Source organism: Rhea americana, unplaced genomic scaffold, assembly GCF_003343005.1.
Source record: "Rhea americana isolate MKP2758 unplaced genomic scaffold, rheAme1 scaffold_323, whole genome shotgun sequence".
Taxonomy (NCBI): domain Eukaryota; kingdom Metazoa; phylum Chordata; class Aves; order Rheiformes; family Rheidae; genus Rhea; species Rhea americana.
This window is the reverse complement of record NW_028186450.1, coordinates 331576-353289: the sequence shown is the minus strand read 5'-3', so window position 1 is coordinate 353289 and position 21714 is coordinate 331576. Positions and strand designations below refer to the sequence as shown.

The 21714-nt window shown below is 40.8% G+C and overlaps 2 protein-coding genes across 2 annotated transcripts in view; one reads left to right on the top strand and one right to left on the bottom strand.

The window, feature by feature from the left end:
- LOC146592626 (dynein axonemal heavy chain 5-like) overlaps positions 1–1226 on the top strand; it is a 164818-nt gene extending 163592 nt beyond the window's left edge. The window contains exon 77 of the mRNA XM_085310691.1: positions 910–1226. Coding sequence (XP_085166817.1) covers positions 910–1128 — 219 coding nt within the window. The 3' untranslated portion in view covers positions 1129–1226. The remainder of the gene's footprint in view (positions 1–909) is intronic.
- Positions 1227–4461: 3235 nt separating this feature from the next.
- On the bottom strand, positions 4462–21701 carry CAVIN4 (caveolae associated protein 4). The gene is made up of 2 exons (XM_085310690.1): positions 20782–21701; positions 4462–6155 (listed from the first exon to the last, which is right to left on the bottom strand). Exons 1-2 carry the CDS (start codon positions 21190–21192, stop codon positions 5499–5501), a joined length of 1068 nt encoding a protein of 355 aa, XP_085166816.1. The 5' UTR covers positions 21193–21701; the 3' UTR covers positions 4462–5498.
- Between the last annotated feature and the right edge of the window lie 13 nt (positions 21702–21714).

The following is a 21714-nucleotide window of genomic DNA, read 5'->3' as shown; positions in this document are numbered from 1 at the left end:
TTTTTTTTTTTGAATAGCCGAAAGAATGTTAGTTTTAGACTTATACAGTTATATTTTGCTTATGTGACTAACAGGTTTAAAACCTAGCTGTGGAGTACTGATTAAGTGCCATGGTCAGCACCCAGGCAAAGCTGCTATTCTGTGCTGCACTGTGCACTGTTAAACTTTTGCCAAGTGCTAACTGTCCTGAAATTGGGATTGAGGTAATTTCTCTGTGTAGGTTACACAATGACTGATCACTAACTCATCTGAGAATCATCTGAATCTTGCCAACTGCAGCTTCTGCTAAGAGTCCCTGACAAATCCCTGGTTTGTCAAAGGACACCTTCAAGTATGGGAGTTTAATCAAATGCTCTGGAGTGTTTGGCAAGCCTCTSTGTTGCTGTTGTGTTTGAGTTCTTTCCCTTCCACCCCCACAACAACTGAATAGTTTAAAAGAGGACCTGAAGAGATCTTGTTTGGATAAACACCCTGGAGACACCTGTTGGGTTTTTGAAGCTCTGCTGCCAACAGAGCAGATGTTATCAGAGAATCTTGCTGGAGGCAGCTTGGCCTTTGTACCTCTAATCCTGCCATTCAGCAAAGAAGGAGAAGTGGGGAAAGAATGCAGAATTTTAACTGAAGAGGCAAAAGACAAGAAAAACCCCTCTCAGAACTTGACTGTGATTTTTCCATTCACCTTCATCTTTATAGAGTTCTCTTGCCTTCCCTTCTGTCCATGCTTCCTGACATCTTTCATCTTTCAGCTGCCACTAGCTTAAAGATATGTTGGGATCAATATAGAAGTGAGCATCGTGTTGGTGTTTTTTCTAGGAGCAATCTCAGGATCTACTTGCAGCATGTTTGGAGTTTTGACACCCTATCCTGGTTCTCTAATGTTCAGCCCTTTGTCTCTTTTAATGTTCTCAGGTGCTGTTCGCAAGTCTTCCTGTAGTCCATGTGTATGCTATTAGTAGGACAGTGCTACCTGACCCAAAGAAACAACAAGCAAACATATATTCCTGCCCTGTGTACAAAAAGCCTCGAAGAACAGATCTGACATACATTTTTTCTTTGTACTTGAAAACAGTGAAGAATCCCGATCACTGGACTTTACGGGGGGTTGCACTGCTTTGCAATTCAAAATAGGGACCAACAATAGCTATTAAAAAAGAATCACCTAGGCAAATAGGCCTACAATTTCTAGAACTTTTGTTATTATTTTCGAAGTGGTGATTAAGGAAATCAGCAAGTGACATGCAGAGGTTTTTTTAATTGTTTGCTCTTTTCACAACAGAAATACTAAATTTATTTGACCTGGGACTATCAGAGAAAAAACAGGTACAGGTGTAAAATTTAGCCACTGTTATAAAGCAAGTGAGAATTTTTTCACTTAGTTGACTCATAATAGAATCACTTCAGAAAAAATGTGCTTATGATAATGATAACTTATCTAACATTCATGATGATTCGTTTGTCAATGCTATTTTTTCTTCCTAATATAAACCTTCTGCATGGTGTAATTCTTTTTAAATTCAACTTTATAGTTACAAATCTGTATCAGTTACAGATTTATCAATCATAACATTACTAAAGCTCTGATGACAGTTAAGTTAAATGCATGGTAAAAGTTTATGTCTATCTGCATATATGCTAATGCATAGTGCCATTGATTTTGCATTTGTAAACTTGTGGAATGATTTTACAAATGAATACTACTGCTTCACTGAATAGTCTCTTGTTTATGCAGATCAGTTGGAAGAGACCTCTGGAGATCATCTAGTCCAAACCCCCTGCTCAAACAGGGTCACCTAGAGCATGTTAGACAGGGTTGCATCCAGACAGGCTTTGAATATATCCAGAGAAGGACACTCCACAACCTCTCTGGGCAACCTGGTCCAGTGCTCTGTCACTTTCACAGTGAAGAAATTCCTCCTCACATTCAGGCGGGAATTCCTGTGGTTCAATTTCTGCCCATTGCCTCTTGTCCTGTCACATGGGACAACTGAAAAGAGTTTGTCCTCATCCCCTTGACACCCTCCCTTCAGATACTTGTACACATTGATAAGATCCCCACCCCCGCAGTCTTCTCTTCACCAGGCTGAAGAGGCCCAGCTCTTGCAGCCATTCCTCAGAGGGCAGATGCTCCAGCCCTCTGATCATCTTCGTAGCCCTGATCATAAGAACTGTATAAACAGGCAAGTTTACCTTTGAGCAGATGATGACCTTTGCAGATATTAACTCATTTCTAAATCTTCAGTCATTCATAAGGAAGATGTGCACACATCCAATTATTAGTGAGAAAAAAGAGTTGAAACTCTTCTCCGAGGGAGAGATAAGCACATCTGAATATTGAATTGCCTCTATTGATATTAGTTCCATTTGCCTTGTTACCTGACTCTTACAACCTCTGAACTCTTAAATGCTTTTTATTCTGCATATTTTGCATCAGTATTGGTGAGAAAAGCAGAAGAAACATACACCAGTTTGGGGATGTAGATTTACCTGGATGTGGTTGAAGTTATTCTTGTCTGTTAACACCACCTAATAATTGAAGGGTGATTGCTACTTCTTGTTCATAATACAGAATATAATAATGCAGCTATTGACAGAAAAAATATTTGGCTTTTTTCACTAAGACAAACTCAAAGGAACAGCATTGCAATTGGATGTTGTGAAAGAAGGACTTTCAGTGCATGCTATGTTAATCCTTTTTTTTCTGCTTGTAAACACAATTTTTTTGTTCATTTAGACTGGCTCCTAAGAAAGTAGTTCAGCTTTTCCCATAACCAGTTATACTCTGCAATTAGCAGCTGCAGGGATCTTACTATGAGGAGGTTTGAAATTCACATTCCCTCCCACAACTGAGCATAAAGTGGCAGATTTGTTCTTGGAAGACAGAATAGGCTGTGCAAGGGTCCCTTTCTGCTGTTGAGCAGAACTTGCTTCACAAACAGCTCAGGAGAGATCATCTTACCAAGAGGAACCACCTGTTCAGAAAGTATATGCTGAGACTTCAGGCAGTATAGCTGCACATCTACTGATTTCACTGAGAATTTTGTTTATGAGAAAGGTGCAGGATTGGGCTTTAGGATCGTTACTCCTTGAAATTATGAAAAAGATGAGAGAGACTTCAAGCAGGATAAGGCTATGCCATTGTATAGAAAATGAGGTTTTAACCCAAGATGTTTTCCTCGTCTCTCGCATGTATGGAGTAAGTTAACTGATCTCTTAGTATATGCAGGATTCAGCTCAGTAACACTGATAATAGTTGTTAAAATGAAGAGGATAAGAACTTACTATAAAAACAGATCATTAAAAAATACTTATTTGATAGAGCCTGTATGTGATAGAGTCTTTATGTGGTGCTATGTGGCAAACTCCATGAAAACTGCATGACTTCTTTTCTTTGTCAAATAAAATGAGAAAATTAAATACTATTTAAAAAAATCTACAGGCAATTACATTGTATCACTGTACAATGCTGCAGTATACAAATGCAAAGAAATAACTTATTTGAAAAGCTTCTAACGTATTCATAAAGGAAAGTAATTGTCAGATCTTTTTTACTTCAGTAGTGAATTCTAGTTTATTAGTTCAGGAAAACCTTAAATCTTGTGGAATTGAATATAGGCTATATTAAAAAAGAACCAGACAAATCTTTCACTGTTTCAACTAAGGTAAACTAAGTGCTGTAAAGAATGGGAAGAGTACACAAAGTTACCTGGCTTCCAGAAAGCATCTTCTATAAGTGGTAGTCTCTTCCCTCCCAACTATCCCATAAACAAACGCTTTTTCCTATTTTGCTTGTAATTACAGTAGAGCAGAGATACACAATTTGCTGTTGAAAGAAATATTTTCCTCTCCTTCTCTCCTTCCCTTGCCCTGTCCTCTCCTTCCATTCAATAGAGTCACTCCTTCCAATCTGCCAACATCAATTTATTTGGGAATGTTGCTGGGAATGCCACAGTTACAATTGCTAAAGCTGTTTCCACTTCAAATACCAAGTACAGCAGACCACATGAAAGAATTGGCAGGCAGAGTATTTGAGATCARACTAATTATATTTAAATTATAGATTAACAGTTAGCTGGGATTCATCAAATAATGTATACAGATAATCAAGTTATGCTTTGTTGTTAAATGAATCTGAGATATTAAATACAATTATACAGCTTTTGGCAATATTGTACAAGTTTCTTACAGGTAATAATGCCTAACTTTGCCTTAGATAAGCGCTTTGAAGACAAGTCCATTTAAGAATGAAGAAAGCAATGCAGTCCTACTTCTCATGTCATCATAGTGGCTGTGTTTACAAACATATCTGATTTCAGGGCACTGGGTCCTTGGTGTTGCAAATAAACATCATTCCTTATTCAAAAGGGTGTCTGTCTCATGATCCCTATGGCTGTGGCTAGTTGATAATAATGATGATGATGAAATAAAGAACGGGGTTATGGATTGGCCTTATGCTTCAACAACTTTGTAGAATAGAGTTTAATTGCAGCAAATCTCAGAAAAACACCAGAGAATGGAAAAACAGAACAGTTCTCATGTTGCCAGTTACATTCATGAACCCTTTTATCCACTGTATAGGGTAACAATTAATTGTTACAAAGATCTCAAGAAAATGAATCAAACTTCAGTTGCAATATTATATTTTCCTCTCTCTACTCATCCACATTGCATTTGTTCATCCTATTCACTTTTACTTCTTTATATCCCTGCCTTTCTCWTGATCATGTTCTGGTCTTTCCAAAACATGAACATGATGCCTAATTCTCTTTTTCTCCTGCTATTCCATTTTAATTTGTCTTCTGCTTGTTTCATCTTATTTCCTAAGAGTGGAAAATGCATTGCTAAACTTCATCATTACTTCCTCTTTCAGAACTCTGGAAATAATCTTTATTCAGGTCAGGTACTTCTCTTTTACACTGAGAAAAAACACTTTTCATCAAAAATCATCATTCTTACTACATTTTTTGACACCCTGGATAAAGTTCCTTCAAACTGCTGTGTCAGTGAGGACCCATGAAAGAAAAGATTTTTATAGTTGCATGGACACCTTTTGTAGTTCTTCCTTCTGCTAATATGAAGTAATACTTTGGTTACTGTTTGTTTCCTGTTTAGAGGGTTTGGTATAAGATAATGGAAAATGTTTTTATACTGTTGCACATAAAACTAAAGAGAATAATGAGTCTGTTAAGTGAATACTAAATCAATCTTAAAAATACAGTAGGTTTCCATCTTCCTTTGATGTGCCATTATAACTTCCAATTGGAATAATGATAACTGTTGGTACACATTCAGAGAAAGAGGTCCCTTTCTTAAATTTGTATGACTACTTGTCATTTTGTCAGGAAGAGAACACTACAGACACACATATAAATGATAGAACAACACTCATACATATTTTCTGATATAACAAAAATTCACACATTTTTCTAAAATTAAGTGAATATGTACTATGTTCTCCCTTATTCAGTACCAGTAGCATGGTACATACGTTAATTGACTTCTTATGCTGATTGCTTTAAGTCTAGCAGGGGAACATTATCACCTCCTCCTCCTCCTTCTTTTCCTTCCTGTTTAAAACCGATTTCTGGGATTGCCTCTCCTTTTTCAGCTGGCTCAGAAGCACCTTTTGTTCCACTGCTCTTGTCTTTCTTTATCTTAGTAGTCACTTCTGTGTAAGAGATCTCTTCAATGAAAGGCTCTGCTGCTGCAGTCTCAGAAGCTGTGTGTGCACTGCCTTCCTGAATTCCCTCCTGACCTTCAGCTACTGTTCGTTCTTTTTTTTTTTTATGGATTTTGAATGTCTCCCTCATTGGGGCAGCTTGTGAAATGGTTTTCTTGAACTTTATCCCGGATTGCTTCAGTCTCTCTCCTGACTGCCTGATTCTCTCTCTCCTTTCAGGGGTCACTATTCTAGTTCGAAGCCTGTTTACTTTCTTTCCAAAATCTTGTCTTGTCTTTTGGATATTTTCCCTTGAAAATGCCTTTCTGATATCATCTATGCGCCTCATGCCTGATTTCTTGAAATGAGTTCCTTTGCTTTCTTCAATATAATCTTCATCAGAAGACAGATCATCAGGTGGGAGGAATTCATCCTCTAGATTTTCACTTCTTGTCCTCTCTTTGATTACAGAGAGAGAKGAAGGACACTCGGTTTCCTCCTGTGAAAAGATGGTGATTCAAGCATTTTGTTTGTTGTCTTAGACTTAATTAATACTGACAACTGAAGCACAACAGTGCAGCAAAGCAAAGTAGGCTTGTACTATCATATGTGATCTATACCGAATACAAACAACTGGAAGAAACCTTTGAAAATTTTTGTTAAAACATCATACCTAAATAAAGATTTATTTTCAGTATATTTCTACCTGAAAATAATGAATACCCTAGTTCAATGTTTGCTGTCCCCAACAGTTTTCAGAGCAGGTATTTCTAGTGAATGTTGTTTTGAAGCTTATCTGCTATTCTGAGATTGGATCTAGATCTCATATTTCTTGTCAATAATAGTAAACATTATGTATGTAGGACAAAATAAGCTTTTATGCTTATATCTGCAGTACTCTACTAATGAGTGCCTTAGTGATACCTATGGCTTCTTCCTTTTACTGTCCTTAAGAGAATAGCACATTTTTGACTAACCTGAACTCAAACAAACATTTCTGTTGTTGCCTCAGATGGGACAGACCTTAACATATTAACTTATATTTGTTGGCTCAACAGGGGTCAAAGTCAGTAAAGGAATGAGATGTCATTCAGTAAACCTAATGCCATACAATTTACTCTTCACCTGAACTGGTGGCTGAGGTGAAGTTTACTTGTTCTGTTTTGAAACACATGCTTGGCCTAGGTGGCCTATATCAGTAGGCAGTATTATATATTTATAATAATAAAAGAAGAAGAAGAAGAAGAAGAAGAAAGCTTGTGATAATGAAAAGATTCAATATTATGATCTATCTGAACACAATCTCTTCAGAAATTCTCCTGGTCTGAAAACTGCTGTCTGTATAGACATTATAATTTCATGGTCAGAGTTAGTGAGCCAGCTCTTTCTTTGCTATTAGTTATTTACATGCTCCTGCACATGCTCATCTGCCAAGAGGACCAGTTCTTCAGATGCAGATGAATATAATGAATAAAGCTTTTTATGAGTTGATTCCCATTAGTCAAAACTGCTTCAGCTGATTTCTGGAACCTGTCAGTGCTTGGGCTCTTAGTATTAATCACTTAATATAGAGAATAGGAGGGGTATTAGAAGTTGTGAAGATATGAAGAATGTGTTGGTCATGCTGTATATTTTATTGTGACTTGATTTACATACAGACATCTGTCATTTTTCATGGTGACTCCTCAGTAGCAGGCCATGTTTAATTTTATTTTACAGAAGAGTAGTAATATTTAAAAGAAAATGCATTAAGCCATTTGGCAGCTAAAGTCCACTTAAGAGTCTATCATCATGTTTTGGCTTCATTAAAAATCCTCTGGTAAAATAGTTATTAATACTTAAAAAAATAGAGGCAAATTAGTTGCATTGATTACAGCAGAATGTTATTCAACTCCTCTGTCAAAATCAGCAGGAACAAAACTACAATACTTTGTTAATAATCATCTTGAATAACACGTACAAATTAACATTAATTATATAAAGGCTTCTATCCTTTATTTTCTACAAATGAATCAAAACACAGCTGGATAGTAATTCTTTGAAGTTTGTAAATTACAGCCTGCTCCTTCAGCTGTAAATTGTAACAAAAATGTTTCCATAATAACTATTCTGAAATTTCAGTATATACAGAAATTAATACAATAAGGTGAATAACATGTGATGTATATATGAAGAATACTTTTAAGGTCTTCTAGATAATGCTCAGAAATTAGAACTGCAGGTCTTAAAGAGCATTTTTCATTCTGCTACAGATGCTGGGAATGATCTTTGCCAAATCTCTGATTTTCTCTTTTTCCTTGGTTTTTGCTCACATCTTGCAGAAACAAATACAATAAGGCTAAAAAATGGCTTAAAAGCTTGTCCCTTCTCTCAAGATTCCTGGATAGAAGATATTGCCAAAGTGGAAAATATTAGTGAATCTGGTTAGTACACCATAATAAAAATAAAATGATTAGTCTCAGAAGGAGACCTTCCGCATGCTTCCTTTCTGCCCTCTCTCCTTCCCCCAAACATTTTCTTCTTACCTGTAAATATCAGTAGGGTAGAGAGAAGATAGAAGCTCATCCTTCCTTAAGCCCAGGCAATACTTATTAGCTTAGGTGAGGAATTCGTGGAGTTGAAGTGGTTACCAGCTTGTTTATAGTCTTACTAAAACCAAAGACAAACCACCTACTGATTTCAGTTGCACGGGACAAGACCCTACACCAGGTGACAGCATTCCTCTTAGCATGAAAGCAGATGGGACTGGAAATAGCAGGACTGGGCAGGCCTAGATGGTGGGAGCATTAAAAGGAGTTGAGTAATAGGTGGCACTGCTAGTAAACTTACTTAAAATTCTACATAAGCATTTTGCTCATAGCTGCCACCACCACCTCACTGGAGGGAAGGGAGAATCTCTTATTTGAAGAGTGATGAATTTTCACAAATGAGTTCTCACAAATGAATTATTTGTCAGAGTTCAAATAAAATGACGTCAGGAAATTGTGTCACAGTAAAAGATCATGCCAAACAAGTTTTTTCTTTTTTAAAAAAAACTGATTCCTGAGGAAAGAGGATTTTGTGGTCGTACAGTCTGTATGTTGGTTACCACAATATATCTACTCTGTTTGCCCTGCCTACCTGCAAAAACAAAGGCATGTACCTACAAGAACCAACACTGTAGAAATAAAGATGTGGAAGTTGAACAGTCCCCTACCCTTTCATCATTCCTCTTGGATGGAGCACCCTCCACAGGGTTCTCACACTATTCCTGTTATGCTATTATGGMCATGATCTCCTTAGAACTTAGTCCAGCAGACCAAACTCAAAATAGGCTCAAACCTTTCAAGACAAAGCAATTTTTTTCTCCTCCTCCTCTATAAAAAAGTCAGTTGGTTTGGGGATTGCATTGTTTTTTTTTGTACAAAAGATGTAGCATACATGCTCACATTATCCAGCTTCTTGTCTTACCACCGTTCAACCTCTACTAAATGCTTCTACAAACTTGAGAATGGAGCTGGAGATCTTGGACACAAACAAATTCACTCTCTGCTGAGGAACTGTGTTATGAATTCCTAATTTTTTTTTCCTGTTTGCCTGTTTATGCATAACAAATATGCTAGCAGATCTTGAAATTTTCTTAGAGAGCTGGACTGTATAGCATGTTTTCTCTAGGTGATAAGCTTCTGCAAAGAGGGTGAGGTTATTATGAAGGGGAAAGGGAAAGGGGCTGGGGAAGAAATAAACTAGGTGTTATGTTGCTGAAACTGGAAATATTTTGGAAGGAAGCATGTATATGGGAAGAAATGAGGCCCAGAAGGAGAAAGACCAGGTTATGTGGTACCAGGGGGAGGACTGAAGGGATTAAAATGGTAAGGGAAAAATCTGGACACCAGATTCTGGGGCGAGAAAAAAAGAGATGGGTAATGTGTATGCTACACTCTTCCCTCCCCCCCCCTTTTTGGGGGGTACAAAACCAACACCACCTCCAAACCAACCATTTGTGTCACTTGTTTTCTGACTTTTTTTTGGAGGAGGACAAACAAAGATTGTTTTGCTTTAAAAGGTTTGAGTCTCTTTTGAGTTCAGATGCGCAAGAAGAGAAATAAAGAGGACACAAAGCCCTAAGGGATTTGGTTTAGCCACTGYTTAAGAAACAACAAACAAAACTAGAGGTAGAACATCCTAACTGAACATTCATACCATTCAGGAGTGCTTGGTACTGCTCTTGGCACGGTAAGTATGCTAAGAACACATTTTAAAAACAAACTTTGGCTTTTCCTAATTTTTTTAGTATTAAGCCTTTAAAATATGCCTAGCCAAGTTTTTAAGGGCCTGACTGAAAAATACAAGGTAAATTCATAACTAAATGTCAATTTTGAGGAGGAAGACCACCACTTCATTGATTTGAACTAAGGGCTGTACGGACAATGAATATTCAAACTCAATTGTTTCTAACACTAGGACTATTTTCCCAAGAAAATGAGCCTGCATCATTTGGATTTGCTCCCTCTGCTCCCATTTCAATTTAATTCACGATTATAAATTTTTCAGAGGGCTGTAGTCTGTTTGCTCCACATGGGCCTTTTTCAATGCAGGCTTTTCATTGGCTGCCAAGATTCTGGCTGTTCAGCATCCACCTGTGAAGGTACTGACAGGATTATGGGCACTATTGTCAGTTTTCTGAGCTCAAGGATCGAGCAACGATAGAATTATTCTCATGACAAGGTGTTTATAGAAGGAGGATAGTTCACCTGATCCTTAAACTGAACAAAGCACAAGATGTAGCCTGGTTTTCAACTCACAAAAATACTAAAAATAATAGATAAATAATTTGAAATGTGAGAATATCCATAATAAACATTGTGAGAATCTTGAGGTGTCAATGCTCAGGTAATCGAAAACTGCAGGGGAAAAAAAATACTGTAAAAATATGTGATAACTGTACCTTCACAGTCATTCTCTTCTCATATCTGGGCAGGGAAAGAAGGGAAATGGTGGAGCAAATTGTTCAGAGATGTCTCAGGTACTTTATTATAGTTGTTTCCTCACAAAGATAAGGTTGGTTTTAGTAGAATCATAGAATCATAGAGTCATAGAATCATAGAATCAGTAAGGTTAGAAAGGACCTCTGGAGATCATCTAGTCAAACCTCCCTGCTCAGCAGGATCACCTAGAGCAAGTTAGACAGGGTTGCATCCAGGCAGGCTTTGAATATATCCAGAGAAGGACACTCCACAACCTCCCTGGGCAACCTGGTCCGGTGATCCATCACTCTCACAGTGGAGAAATTCCCCCTCACGTTCAGACAGAACTTCCDGTGCTTCAATTTCTGCCCATTGCCTCTTRTCCTGTCACATGGGACAACTGAAAAGAGTTTGTCCTCATCCCCTTGACACCCTCCCTTCAGATACTTGTACACATTGATAAGATCCCCCCTCAGTCTTCCCTTCTCCAGGCTGAAGAGGCCCAGCTCTTGCAGCCATTCCTCATAGGGCAGATGCTCCAGCCCTCTGATCATCTTCATAGCCCTACGCTGGACTCTCTCCAGAAGCTCCATGTCCCTCTTGTACTGGGCATCCCAGAACAGGACGCCGTACTCGAGATGAGGCCTCACCAGGGCTGAGTAGAGGCGCAGGATCACCTCCCTTGACCTGCTGGCAACACTCTTCCTAATGCACCCAAGGATAGCATTGGCCTTCCTGGACACAAGGGCACATTGCTGGCTCATGGTCAACTTGTTGTCCACCAGCATTCGCAGGTCCTTCTCTGCAGAGCTGCTTTCCAGAAGGTCAGCCCCCAGCTTGTATTCGTGCCTAGGGTTATTTCTCCCTAGGTGCAGGACTCTGCACTTGCCCTTGTTGAACCTCATGAGGTTCYTCTCCACCCAGCCTCCAGGTCTGTCTCTCTGAATGGCAGCACAGCCCTCACGTGTGTCAGCCACTCCTCCCAGCTTGGTATCATCAGCAAACTTGCTGAGGAGGCACTCTGTCCCCTCATTCAGGTCATTGATGAAAACGTTGAACAGGATTGGACCCAGTACTGAGCCCTGGGTGACATCACTAGCCATAGGCCTCCAACTAGACTCCGCACCACTGATCACGACCCTCTGAGCTCTGCCTTCAGTTCTCAATCCACCTCACTGTCCGCTTGTCTAACCCACACTTCCTGAGCTTATCTAGGAGAATGTTATGGGAGAGAGTGTCAAAAGCCTTGCTGAAGTCAAGGTACACAATGTCCACTGCTCCCCCCTCATCTACCCAGCCAGTCATTCCATCACAGAAGGCTATCAGATTGGTTAAGCAGGATTCCCCCTTGGTGACTTGGTGAATGCATGCTGACTCCTCCTGATCACCTTCTTGTCCTCCACATGCCTGGAGATGACATCCAAGMTGAGCTGTTCCATCACCTTTCCAGGGATGGAGGTGAGGCTGACTGGCCTATAGTTGCCCAGTAGGTCTGTAATCCTATCCTCCTCAACCAAAGGATAGTCCTCCCTCATGTGTAGGCTACAGGATTCATGAGGGCTGCCCTTTTAKCAGTGAAGACTGAAGCAAGGAAGGCATTCAGTAATTCTGCCTTCTCTGCATCTCTTGTCACCAGGGCCCCTGCCCCATTCAGTAGCGGGCCCACATTTTCTCCAGTCCTCCTCTTGCTGCTGAGGTATTTGAAGAAGCCCTTCCTATTGTCCTTAACATCCCTTGCCAGACTCAATTCCAACTGGGCCTTAGCCTTCCTTGTTGCATCTCTACATACTCTGACTGCATTCCTATAATTCTCCCAAGTAGCCTGTCCCCTCTTCCATAGTCTATTATTATTCTTTTGTCTGAATTTGGCCAAGGGCTCCTTGCTCACCCATGCAGGTCTCCTGTTCCTTTTCCTGCACTTCTTACTCATAGGGATGCACCGCTCTTGAGCTTGGAGGAAGTGATGTTTGAATATTAGCCAGCTCTCCTGAACGGACCCCCCCCCCCACAGCCCTTCCTTCTAGGGCCTTAACCCATGAGACTCCACCAAGTAGGTCTCTGAAGAGCCCAAAGTCTGCTCTCTTGAAGTCCAGGGTTGCAATCCTGCTTGTTGCCCTAGTTCTCTCCTGCTGGATCCTGAATTCCACCATCTCGTGGTCACTGCAGCCAAGGCTGCCCCCAACCTTCACATCTCTAACCAGTCCCTCTCTGTTGGTAAGGACAATGTCCAGCAGGACACCCTTCCTCATAGGCTCCTCCACYACTTGTGACAAGAAGTTGTCATCAATGCATTGCAGGAGCCTCCTGGACTGTTTGTGCATTGCTGTGTAGTCSCTCCAGCAGATGTCAGGGTGGCTGAAGAGAGAACCAGGGCCTGTGATCGTGAGGCTACCTCCAGCTGTCTATGGAAGTCCTCATCAACTTTCTCTTCCTGGTCAGGTGGCCTGTAGTAGACACCCACAACAGTGTCCCCCATGTTAGCCTGCCCTTTGATCTTTACCCATAAGCTCTCAACTGCCTCCTCCTCCTCCCCCCCCACCCAGGCAGAGCTCAATGCATTCCAGTTGCTCTCTCACATAAAGARCAGCTCCACCACCTCACCTTCCTGGCCTGTTTCTCCTAAAAAGCACATATCCATCCATGGCAGCATTCCAGTCATGTGAGCTATCCCACCACGTCTCCGTCATTCCAATGAGATCACGGCCCTGCAATCACACCCAGATCTCCAGCTCCTCTTGTTTGTTCCCCATGCTGCATGCATTGGTGCATATGCATTTTAAAGAGGTGGTCATGCCTGCAGGTTTCCCAGGAAGGGTGTGTGGGGGGTCGCCCATAGCCATGTCCCAAATGCATATCTCCTGCATGCACCCGTTCGAGCCCCCCCCAACCCAACTTGTGTTTTGTTGTCTACCCTGTCTGTATGACATCCTCCCTGCCCCCCTCCTACCTAGTCTAAAGCCGTCTTTACTAGGTGGCCAACCTGTTTGCAAAGGCAAATGTACCCCACTTGGTGAGGTGAATCCCATYTCTCCCCACCAGTTGTTGGTCTTCAAACCATGTTCCATGGTCATAGTAGCACCTTTCTCCCTCATTGCTGAAACAAAGAGYAAGTAATTCAGGAGGCTCCTGGAAGAGGAACGTCATGCCTTTGGCTAGGTCAGTGAGACTGTGCAGAGGAAAAAAGATTATTTAAAAATTTCCTGCAAAGACTAATTAAATAAAGTTCCCATGTATATCTTTGTGAGCACAGACTGGATCGATAAATAATAGCAGCAATGGTAATATTCTCTCTAAATTGATGTATTGCTAATCTAGAATCCACTGGATTTGCTAGACCAAGCAGTAGTATAATGGCACAGTACACCAGTGTGTAGGTGGTGTATATTGACATATTTGCTGATTATTTCAGAAATAGTTTTCATGTAATGTCAATTTGAAAATAATAAAAAAAGGAATATAAAGGCATTTTAATAGCTGTGATCTTGTTCTTTATCCTATCCTTTTTTTTGGCACATGGATTCTGGGTCTGTGTTTCAGAACTGAATTTGTAGAATAGTCAGGGAGAAGAAAATAGAAGATATTGTCTTATGTGTAAAGTAAGTATATGCTAGAAATTTTGTAAATTAGTTTCTAATTCAGACACCCATTAATAAAAAGATTATTATCAACTCCCAACTATTTTCTAACTTCAACTAAAACTTTAGAAGAATACAAATTTTTAAATATAGAAAACCATAGCAGAGAAAATTAAAACAACCAAATAAATAATTATTATAGCACCTTCAAGTGTAAAATACGTATCTCTATACATACATATATACATATATCTTAGCCAAGAATCAAAATGCTCCTAAAGAAACTGCCCACACCAAAAGTAGAGATGAGAGACAGCTATCATTGTGTTTCACTGTTCAAAGGTCATGGCAGATGTTTTTTCAGCTTTAGGATGTATGAGGGGAATACGCAGGTGATGATTGTCATAAGCACAGATGGGATTCATAAACACCTGATAATTCTGAAACAGTCTGAAAAACAGCAAATTGATAGTCAGCCAGCCAGTGTCTGAGTTGCTGATGCTGTAGCGTCCATGACAGCTATGATGCAAATGATTGGTAATGTGTAAGGAGGAAACTGTATAAAGGCAATGTTAAAAAACTCTTAGGAATTTGCATGTTAAATGAATGATTTGTTCTGGAAATCAGCATCCAAGGTAAATCAGTAAAACATCTCCTTGTAAAGGAGACTGGGATTTCTAAATCAATCCCAAACAGCTGATGAATAACCAATTACAAATCATTCAGTACTTTTACTCCTATTCTAACAGTTAAGAGTGAAGCTTTGTAAATCTCAAGTGTTCCATTCAATTTTTCTGCAAATATGTCACTTCAAAATCTCTGCCATCAAGCCAAAATCTGCTCAAATGGGAGAGAAATAGGATGATTTTAAAAAGGCACCTAAGGGACTTTTTTCAAGTAAAGTAGGTAGTAGTACTTTTTTCAAGTAAAGTAGGTAGTAGTACTTTTTTCAAGTAAAATAAACACTTTAGCATGTAACAGTTTACGGCCAAGTGCTTGTGTTTGCAATCATTTTTACATAATGAAAAAGCAGGGTTGCCGGAACAGTCTAACGCTCTCATTTCACTTTTCTGAAGCCTAATAGACATCACTTTCACTTAAATTCTGACAGAAATTCATAAATTTAAAGAAGAGTATGCAAAGACCAAAGAGAAATCTATCTCATTCTCATTAACTGACTGCAGCAAGCTGCAGACAATGAGCAAGCGTTAACCAGCTATCCCAGAACTTTTGAAGTAGCCCTTGGCTCCAGTGCACAGCATGCTGAATAGAAAGGATTACTTGCAGCTCCAGTGGAAAACTAAATCACAGAGTCACACAGAATGGTTGAGATTGGAAGAGACCTCTGCAGATCATCTAGTCCAACCCCCCTACTCAAGCAGGTCAGCTCACGCACATTGCCCAAGATTATGTCCAGACGGCTTTTGAGGCCATCTCCAGAGAAGGAGACTCCACACTCTCTCTCGGCAACATGATCTAGTGCTCAGTCATCATCACAGTAAAGAAGTTTTTTGTCATATTCAGACAGAACTTCCTGTGTTTCAGTTAGTGTCTCTTGCCTCTCATCTTATTGCTGGGCAACACTGAGAAAAGTCTGGCCCCATCTTCTTTACACCCTCCCTTCAGGTACTTAGACTCACTGAAGCGATTCTCCCTCTATCTTCTCTTCTGCAGGCTGAACAGACACAGCTCTCTCAGCCTTTCCTCACAGGGGAGCTGCTCCAGTCCCTTCATCATCTCAGTAGCCCTACACTGGACTGTCTCTTGTGTATTGGAGAGACCAGAACTGGACACATTACTCCAGATTTGGCCTCACCAGGGCACAGTAAATGGTAAGGATCACCTCCGTCAACCTGCTAGCAGTGCTCTTCCTAATGCACCTCAGAATACCATTGGTCTTCTTGGCCACAAGTGCACATTGCAAACTCATGGTCAACTTGGTCAATCAAGACTCCCAAGTCCTTCTCCACAGACTTGCTTTCCCACAGGTTATACCCCAGACTGTACTGGTGCATGGGGTTATTCTTCCCTTATAGAATGTCAGCAAGTGCCCATCTCTCTCTGACCATCTCTCAAGCCTGTCCAGATCTCTCTGGATGGCAGCACAGCCCTCAGGTGTATCAGCCACTCATCCTAGTTTTGTTTCATCGGCAAACTTGCTGAGGAGGCACTCTGCCCCTTCATCCAGGTCATTAATGAATAAGTTGAACAGGATTGGACCCAGTATTGACCTCTGTGGGACACCATTAGCTACAGATCTCCAAGTAGACTCCACACCACTGATGACAATCCTCTGAGCTCTGCCTTTCAGCCAGTTCTCAAGCCACCTCACTGTCCACTYGTCTAACCCACACTTCCTGAGCTCGTCTAGGAGGATGTTAYGGGAGTGTCAAAAGCCTCSCTGAAGTCAAGGTACACAACATCCACTGATCTCCTCTACCGAGCCAGTCATTGCATCACAGAAGGCTATCAGAGTGGTTAAGCAGGATTTCCCCTTGGTGAATCCATGCTGACTCCTCCTGATCACCTTCTTGTCCTCCACATGCTTAAAGATGACATCCAAGATGAGCTGTTCCATCACCCTTCCAGGGATGGAGGTGAGTCTGACTGGCCTGTAGTTGCTTGGATCCTCTTTCTTGACCTTTTTGAAGATTAGAGTGACATTACCCTTCATCCAGTCCTCAGGCACCTCTCCAGTTTGCCACGACCTTTCAAAGATGAAAGCTTCACACTTACTTTGCTTTGCTATTATTTAATAGAGTTAGCCTGGAAAAGAGTTCTGTGCTATAGTCTGCCGGTTTGCAAATACATTAGTGGAATTTTTCACTTCAAATTTATCTGTAGATACCAAACCCTTGTGAGTGGGCAAGAGAGGGTAACCACAAGATGTAATTAAAAAAAAAGAGACAGASAGATGTTTTGATTGGTTCATTCATTCATCACATCTGCTCTTGCAAGCTAGCTAGGACAGGGCAATGCTATAAAGTACATCAGAAGCTCAAACATTTGTCACAAGTTGCTGAACTTAATCAAAGGGTCAAAACTAAAATCACATGCAATGACCCACCTAAGTATTCTCAACACACAAGTCATTGGCTCTATTACAATTTTCCACCTGGTTCATCAGAAAAATCTTGTGGCAGATGAGCACAACTTCATTATACTGAAGGGGCACAAATGGAAACATAAGAAGTTCAGCCTGGATATAATGAAGAACTTCTTTCCTGTGAGAGTGACAGAGCACTGGCACAGGTTGCATGAGAGCTTTTGGAGTCTCCTTCTCTGGAGATACTCAAAACCCAACTGGACATGTCTTGTCTAACATGCTCTAGGTGACCCTGCTTGAGCAGTGGGTTTGGAATAGATGACCTCCAGAGGTCCCTTCCAACCTCAACCATTCTGTGATTCTGTGAATTGTAAAATACAATGAAGAGAGTGGATGCACAACATTGATTCAGCAGTTGTTAACAGACTTCACAGAATCACAGAATCAGTAAGGTTGGAAGAGACCTCTGGAGATCATCTAGTCCAAACCCTCTGGCTCTAGCAGGGTCACCTAGAGCAAGTTAGACAGGGTTGCATCCAGGCAGGCTTTGAATATATCCAGAGAAGGACACTCCACAACCTCCCTGGGCAACCTGGTCCGGTGATCCATCACTCTCACAGTGGAGAAATTCCCCCTCACGTTCAGACAGAAYTTCYWGTGCTTCAATTTCTGCCCATTGCCTCTTATCCTGTCACATGGGACAACTGAAAAGAGTTTGTCYTCATCCCCTTGACACCCTCCCTTCAGATACTTGTACACATTGATAAGATCCCCCCTCAGTCTTCCCTTCTCCAGGCTGAAGAGGCCCAGCTCTTGCAGCCATTCCTCATAGGGCAGATGCTCCAGCCCTCTGATCATCTTCATAGCCCTACGCTGGACTCTCTCCAGAAGCTCCATGTCCCTCTTGTACTGGGCATCCCAGAACAGGACGCCGTACTCGAGATGAGGCCTCACCAGGGCTGAGTAGAGGCACAGGATCACCTCCCTTGACCTGCTGGCAACACTCTTCCTAATGCACCCAAGGATAGCATTGGCCTTCCTGGACACAAGGGCACATTGCTGGCTCATGGTCAACTTGTTGTCCACCAGCATTCGCAGGTCCTTCTCTGCAGAGCTGCTTTCCAGAAGGTCAGCCCCCAGCTTGTATTCGTGCCTAGGGTTATTTCTCCCTAGGTGCAGGACTCTGCACTTGCCCTTGTTGAACCTCATGAGGTTCCTCTCCACCCAGCCTCCAGGTCTGTCTCTCTGAATGGCAGCACAGCCCTCACGTGTGTCAGCCACTCCTCCCAGCTTGGTATCATCAGCAAACTTGCTGAGGAGGCACTCTGTCCCCTCATTCAGGTCATTGATGAAAACGTTGAACAGGATTGGACCCAGTACTGAGCCCTGGGTGACATCACTAGCCATAGGCCTCCAACTAGACTCCGCACCACTGATCACGACCCTCTGAGCTCTGCCTTCAGTTCTCAATCCACCTCACTGTCCGCTTGTCTAACCCACACTTCCTGAGCTTATCTAGGAGAATGTTATGGGAGAGAGTGTCAAAAGCCTTGCTGAAGTCAAGGTACACAATGTCCACTGCTCCCCCCTCATCTACCCAGCCAGTCATTCCATCACAGAAGGCTATCAGATTGGTTAAGCAGGATTCCCCCTTGGTGACTTGGTGAATGCATGCTGACTCCTCCTGATCACCTTCTTGTCCTCCACATGCCTGGAGATGACATCCAAGMTGAGCTGTTCCATCACCTTTCCAGGGATGGAGGTGAGGCTGACTGGCCTACAGTTGCCTGGGTCCTCCTTCTTGCCCCTTTTTGAAGACTGGAGTGACATTGGCTTTCCTAATGCTACTTCCATTTCTGAAATGTGCTACCTAAGTGGTACTGTACAGAATAGGATGCAGGTCATTCTTGTCTGGCAAGAACAGCAGAGAGTTCTCCTGCTGAAGGTAATGTTAGAGAAAGTATGCATCATGAAAGCCACCTTTTGTAAGATACACAAATACTACAAGAAATACTACACATAGCAACAGTCATTCTTTATAGTGTGTAACTTCATTTCCACAATATTCTACTACATTTTAAAAAGAGTGATAACACAGGTCTTGCTAGGAGAAAAACTGACATCAYGTTATGAATGCTTTCTTAAGAACAAACATTTTCAAAGTACTGACTACTGGAAGCATTATGGAAAAGAGACTACAATGAAATGGCTAATAACCAGGGGAGTCAGAAATAATTATTTCCTTTAGCTGGAAAATGATTTACAAGGAAAAAGCACCTGTTTTCCATTCTACCATGATGATGCAGCTTGCAAAAATTGTAATAATGGGCCAAATTCTACCTGTACTTTCTCCTGAACACCCATAACAAATCATTCAGAAAAGCTAGGAGGAGAATTTGTCCACATATGTTACTAACATAACATTAAAGAGGTAACATTTTTACCTTCACCTTTTACTGTTTTTTTAAGCTGTTTCTTCCCAGTACCAGCAAATGAAGTAGTTAAGAAAGCTAAATTATGCCGAAGAACTTGTCAGCTGTATACATTGGCAAATATTCTCAGTGAAAAAACAAAGATCTATTCATGCAAGTAATGATATCTATGTATAAATAGTTGCAAGATTAGAGTCAAAGACTAGACAGTGAGGGCACACTGAAGGCTGAGGGCTCAGAAGGGCTGATAATTTCAAGAATGCCTGATGATGAATAGGACTAATTTGAATGAAGCCTTGGGGACTCACTGGTTTGAAGGGGAAACTATGATTCCAGAAACATATTAAACATTCATTTTCTATTGACTTCTTGGAGAAGTAGGAAGCAAATGCAGGATCAGATCACTAGACAAATGAGTTTTATAGCACTAGCATGTGAAAAATCCCATGATTCCATGATAGCCACACAGAAAACTGTCTAGTTGTATGGATGTAGGCAAGATAATGTCATTTTATGAAACTTCTCTTCAAATACAAACATGCAAGTACAACATGCATAAGGACTATTGTTTTGGTGAAGGCTTGTGGATCTGAGCTTTAGTTTGTATGTTTATCACTGCAGATTGAGATAATGAAAAAAGCCTGTCAGCATTACAAAGAGCATGGGTAATGCTGCAAGTAAAATAAACCATACATTTTAAAATTAGTATTAAAAGAAAGTCTGTTTTCCAGGGAGCCTACAAGCAGTTTTGCTGTTTGGACTTCTACCTAATATGGTGAAAAAAGTAACAGAGATGAATGTCAGGCATGGTTTGTATGACAAGATTTACAGTGCCTGCGTCCCTCGTATTACCTTTCAGAGAGGCAACAAATAGTCCTTGCTGATCTGCAGTTAATCTTACACTACTGGCTGAGAAACCTACTAACACTAATAATAGACTGTGTGTACTACCATCAGTAGCTCTATGCTGAAAGACACTGAGAAGCAGAAATCAATGTTAAAGAAAGTATAAAACAGTTCCCATGTTGGACAGACTGTATCATTTCATTCATTAATGCACATTTACCAGCAGCTGTCAAGGATGTGACAAAATTAAATTGTTACAATAAACTAGATTCATGGTTACCTGATAGATTACAACTCGAAATTTGTTTTTTCTCAGCATTTCCTCTTGTTTTGCTTCAATCTTCCGTACATTCACACTCTGCCTTTCCACACGTGCCCTTACTTCTTTAACAGTGGAACTAACTTTGCGAGTTTTCTCAAGCAATTTGTTAACTGTATAACCTGTATTGCCATGAGCTTGGGCAAGCTTTAAAATATCAATCTGTATGGTCTTGATTGCATTTTCCATCTCTCTGTGTCGCTCCTCTATTCTTTTCTGGCTTGCCTGCACACTGTCCACAATGTTGGCCACTTTATCCAGGACTGTCACAATTGTATAAGCTGCATCTTGTTCTTCTTCATTCTCTGTGACACTTGACAGACGATTTTGGTGGATTTTGTCAGCCTCCAATGTAATTTCATGGTGATCCATTTTGCGTCCTTTCAGTCAGGTCTTCAGAAGTTGAAATGTTCCCCACAACAGCCGTTCAAATCCTATCAGAACAATTCTGGCACCTACTGCAAGAAGCCAGTGTGACAGCTGGCTTCAGTGGTGCTCAAAGTAGGGTGTGTAACTCCACTCCTRGAGGTTGGTCAAATATTTATGACTACAAAATATCCACACATGATTGTTCAGATACTTTTAGCAATATGAAATCTCTAAAATTAGGAAGCAGTGTCAGGAAAGGAACACATATTTAAAAAGGTCATGCTTCTGTACTGATGAAGTTATTAGTGTTAATCCAGGAAAGTTAAGTAACTTACCAATTAAGCAGGAAAGCAAATTGGCGTACTTTAAAAGATCTACTTCTATTTTCATGTTACTGAAGTGCTTTCCTCTGGGGGGAATTCAGATAGCACTCAGGAAAGTAAACATAGCTGTTTCTCAATCAAAATATTTTCGGGTCTTCAGACTCTTACAATTACCACATCAGGTGACTAACAAATAGAATAA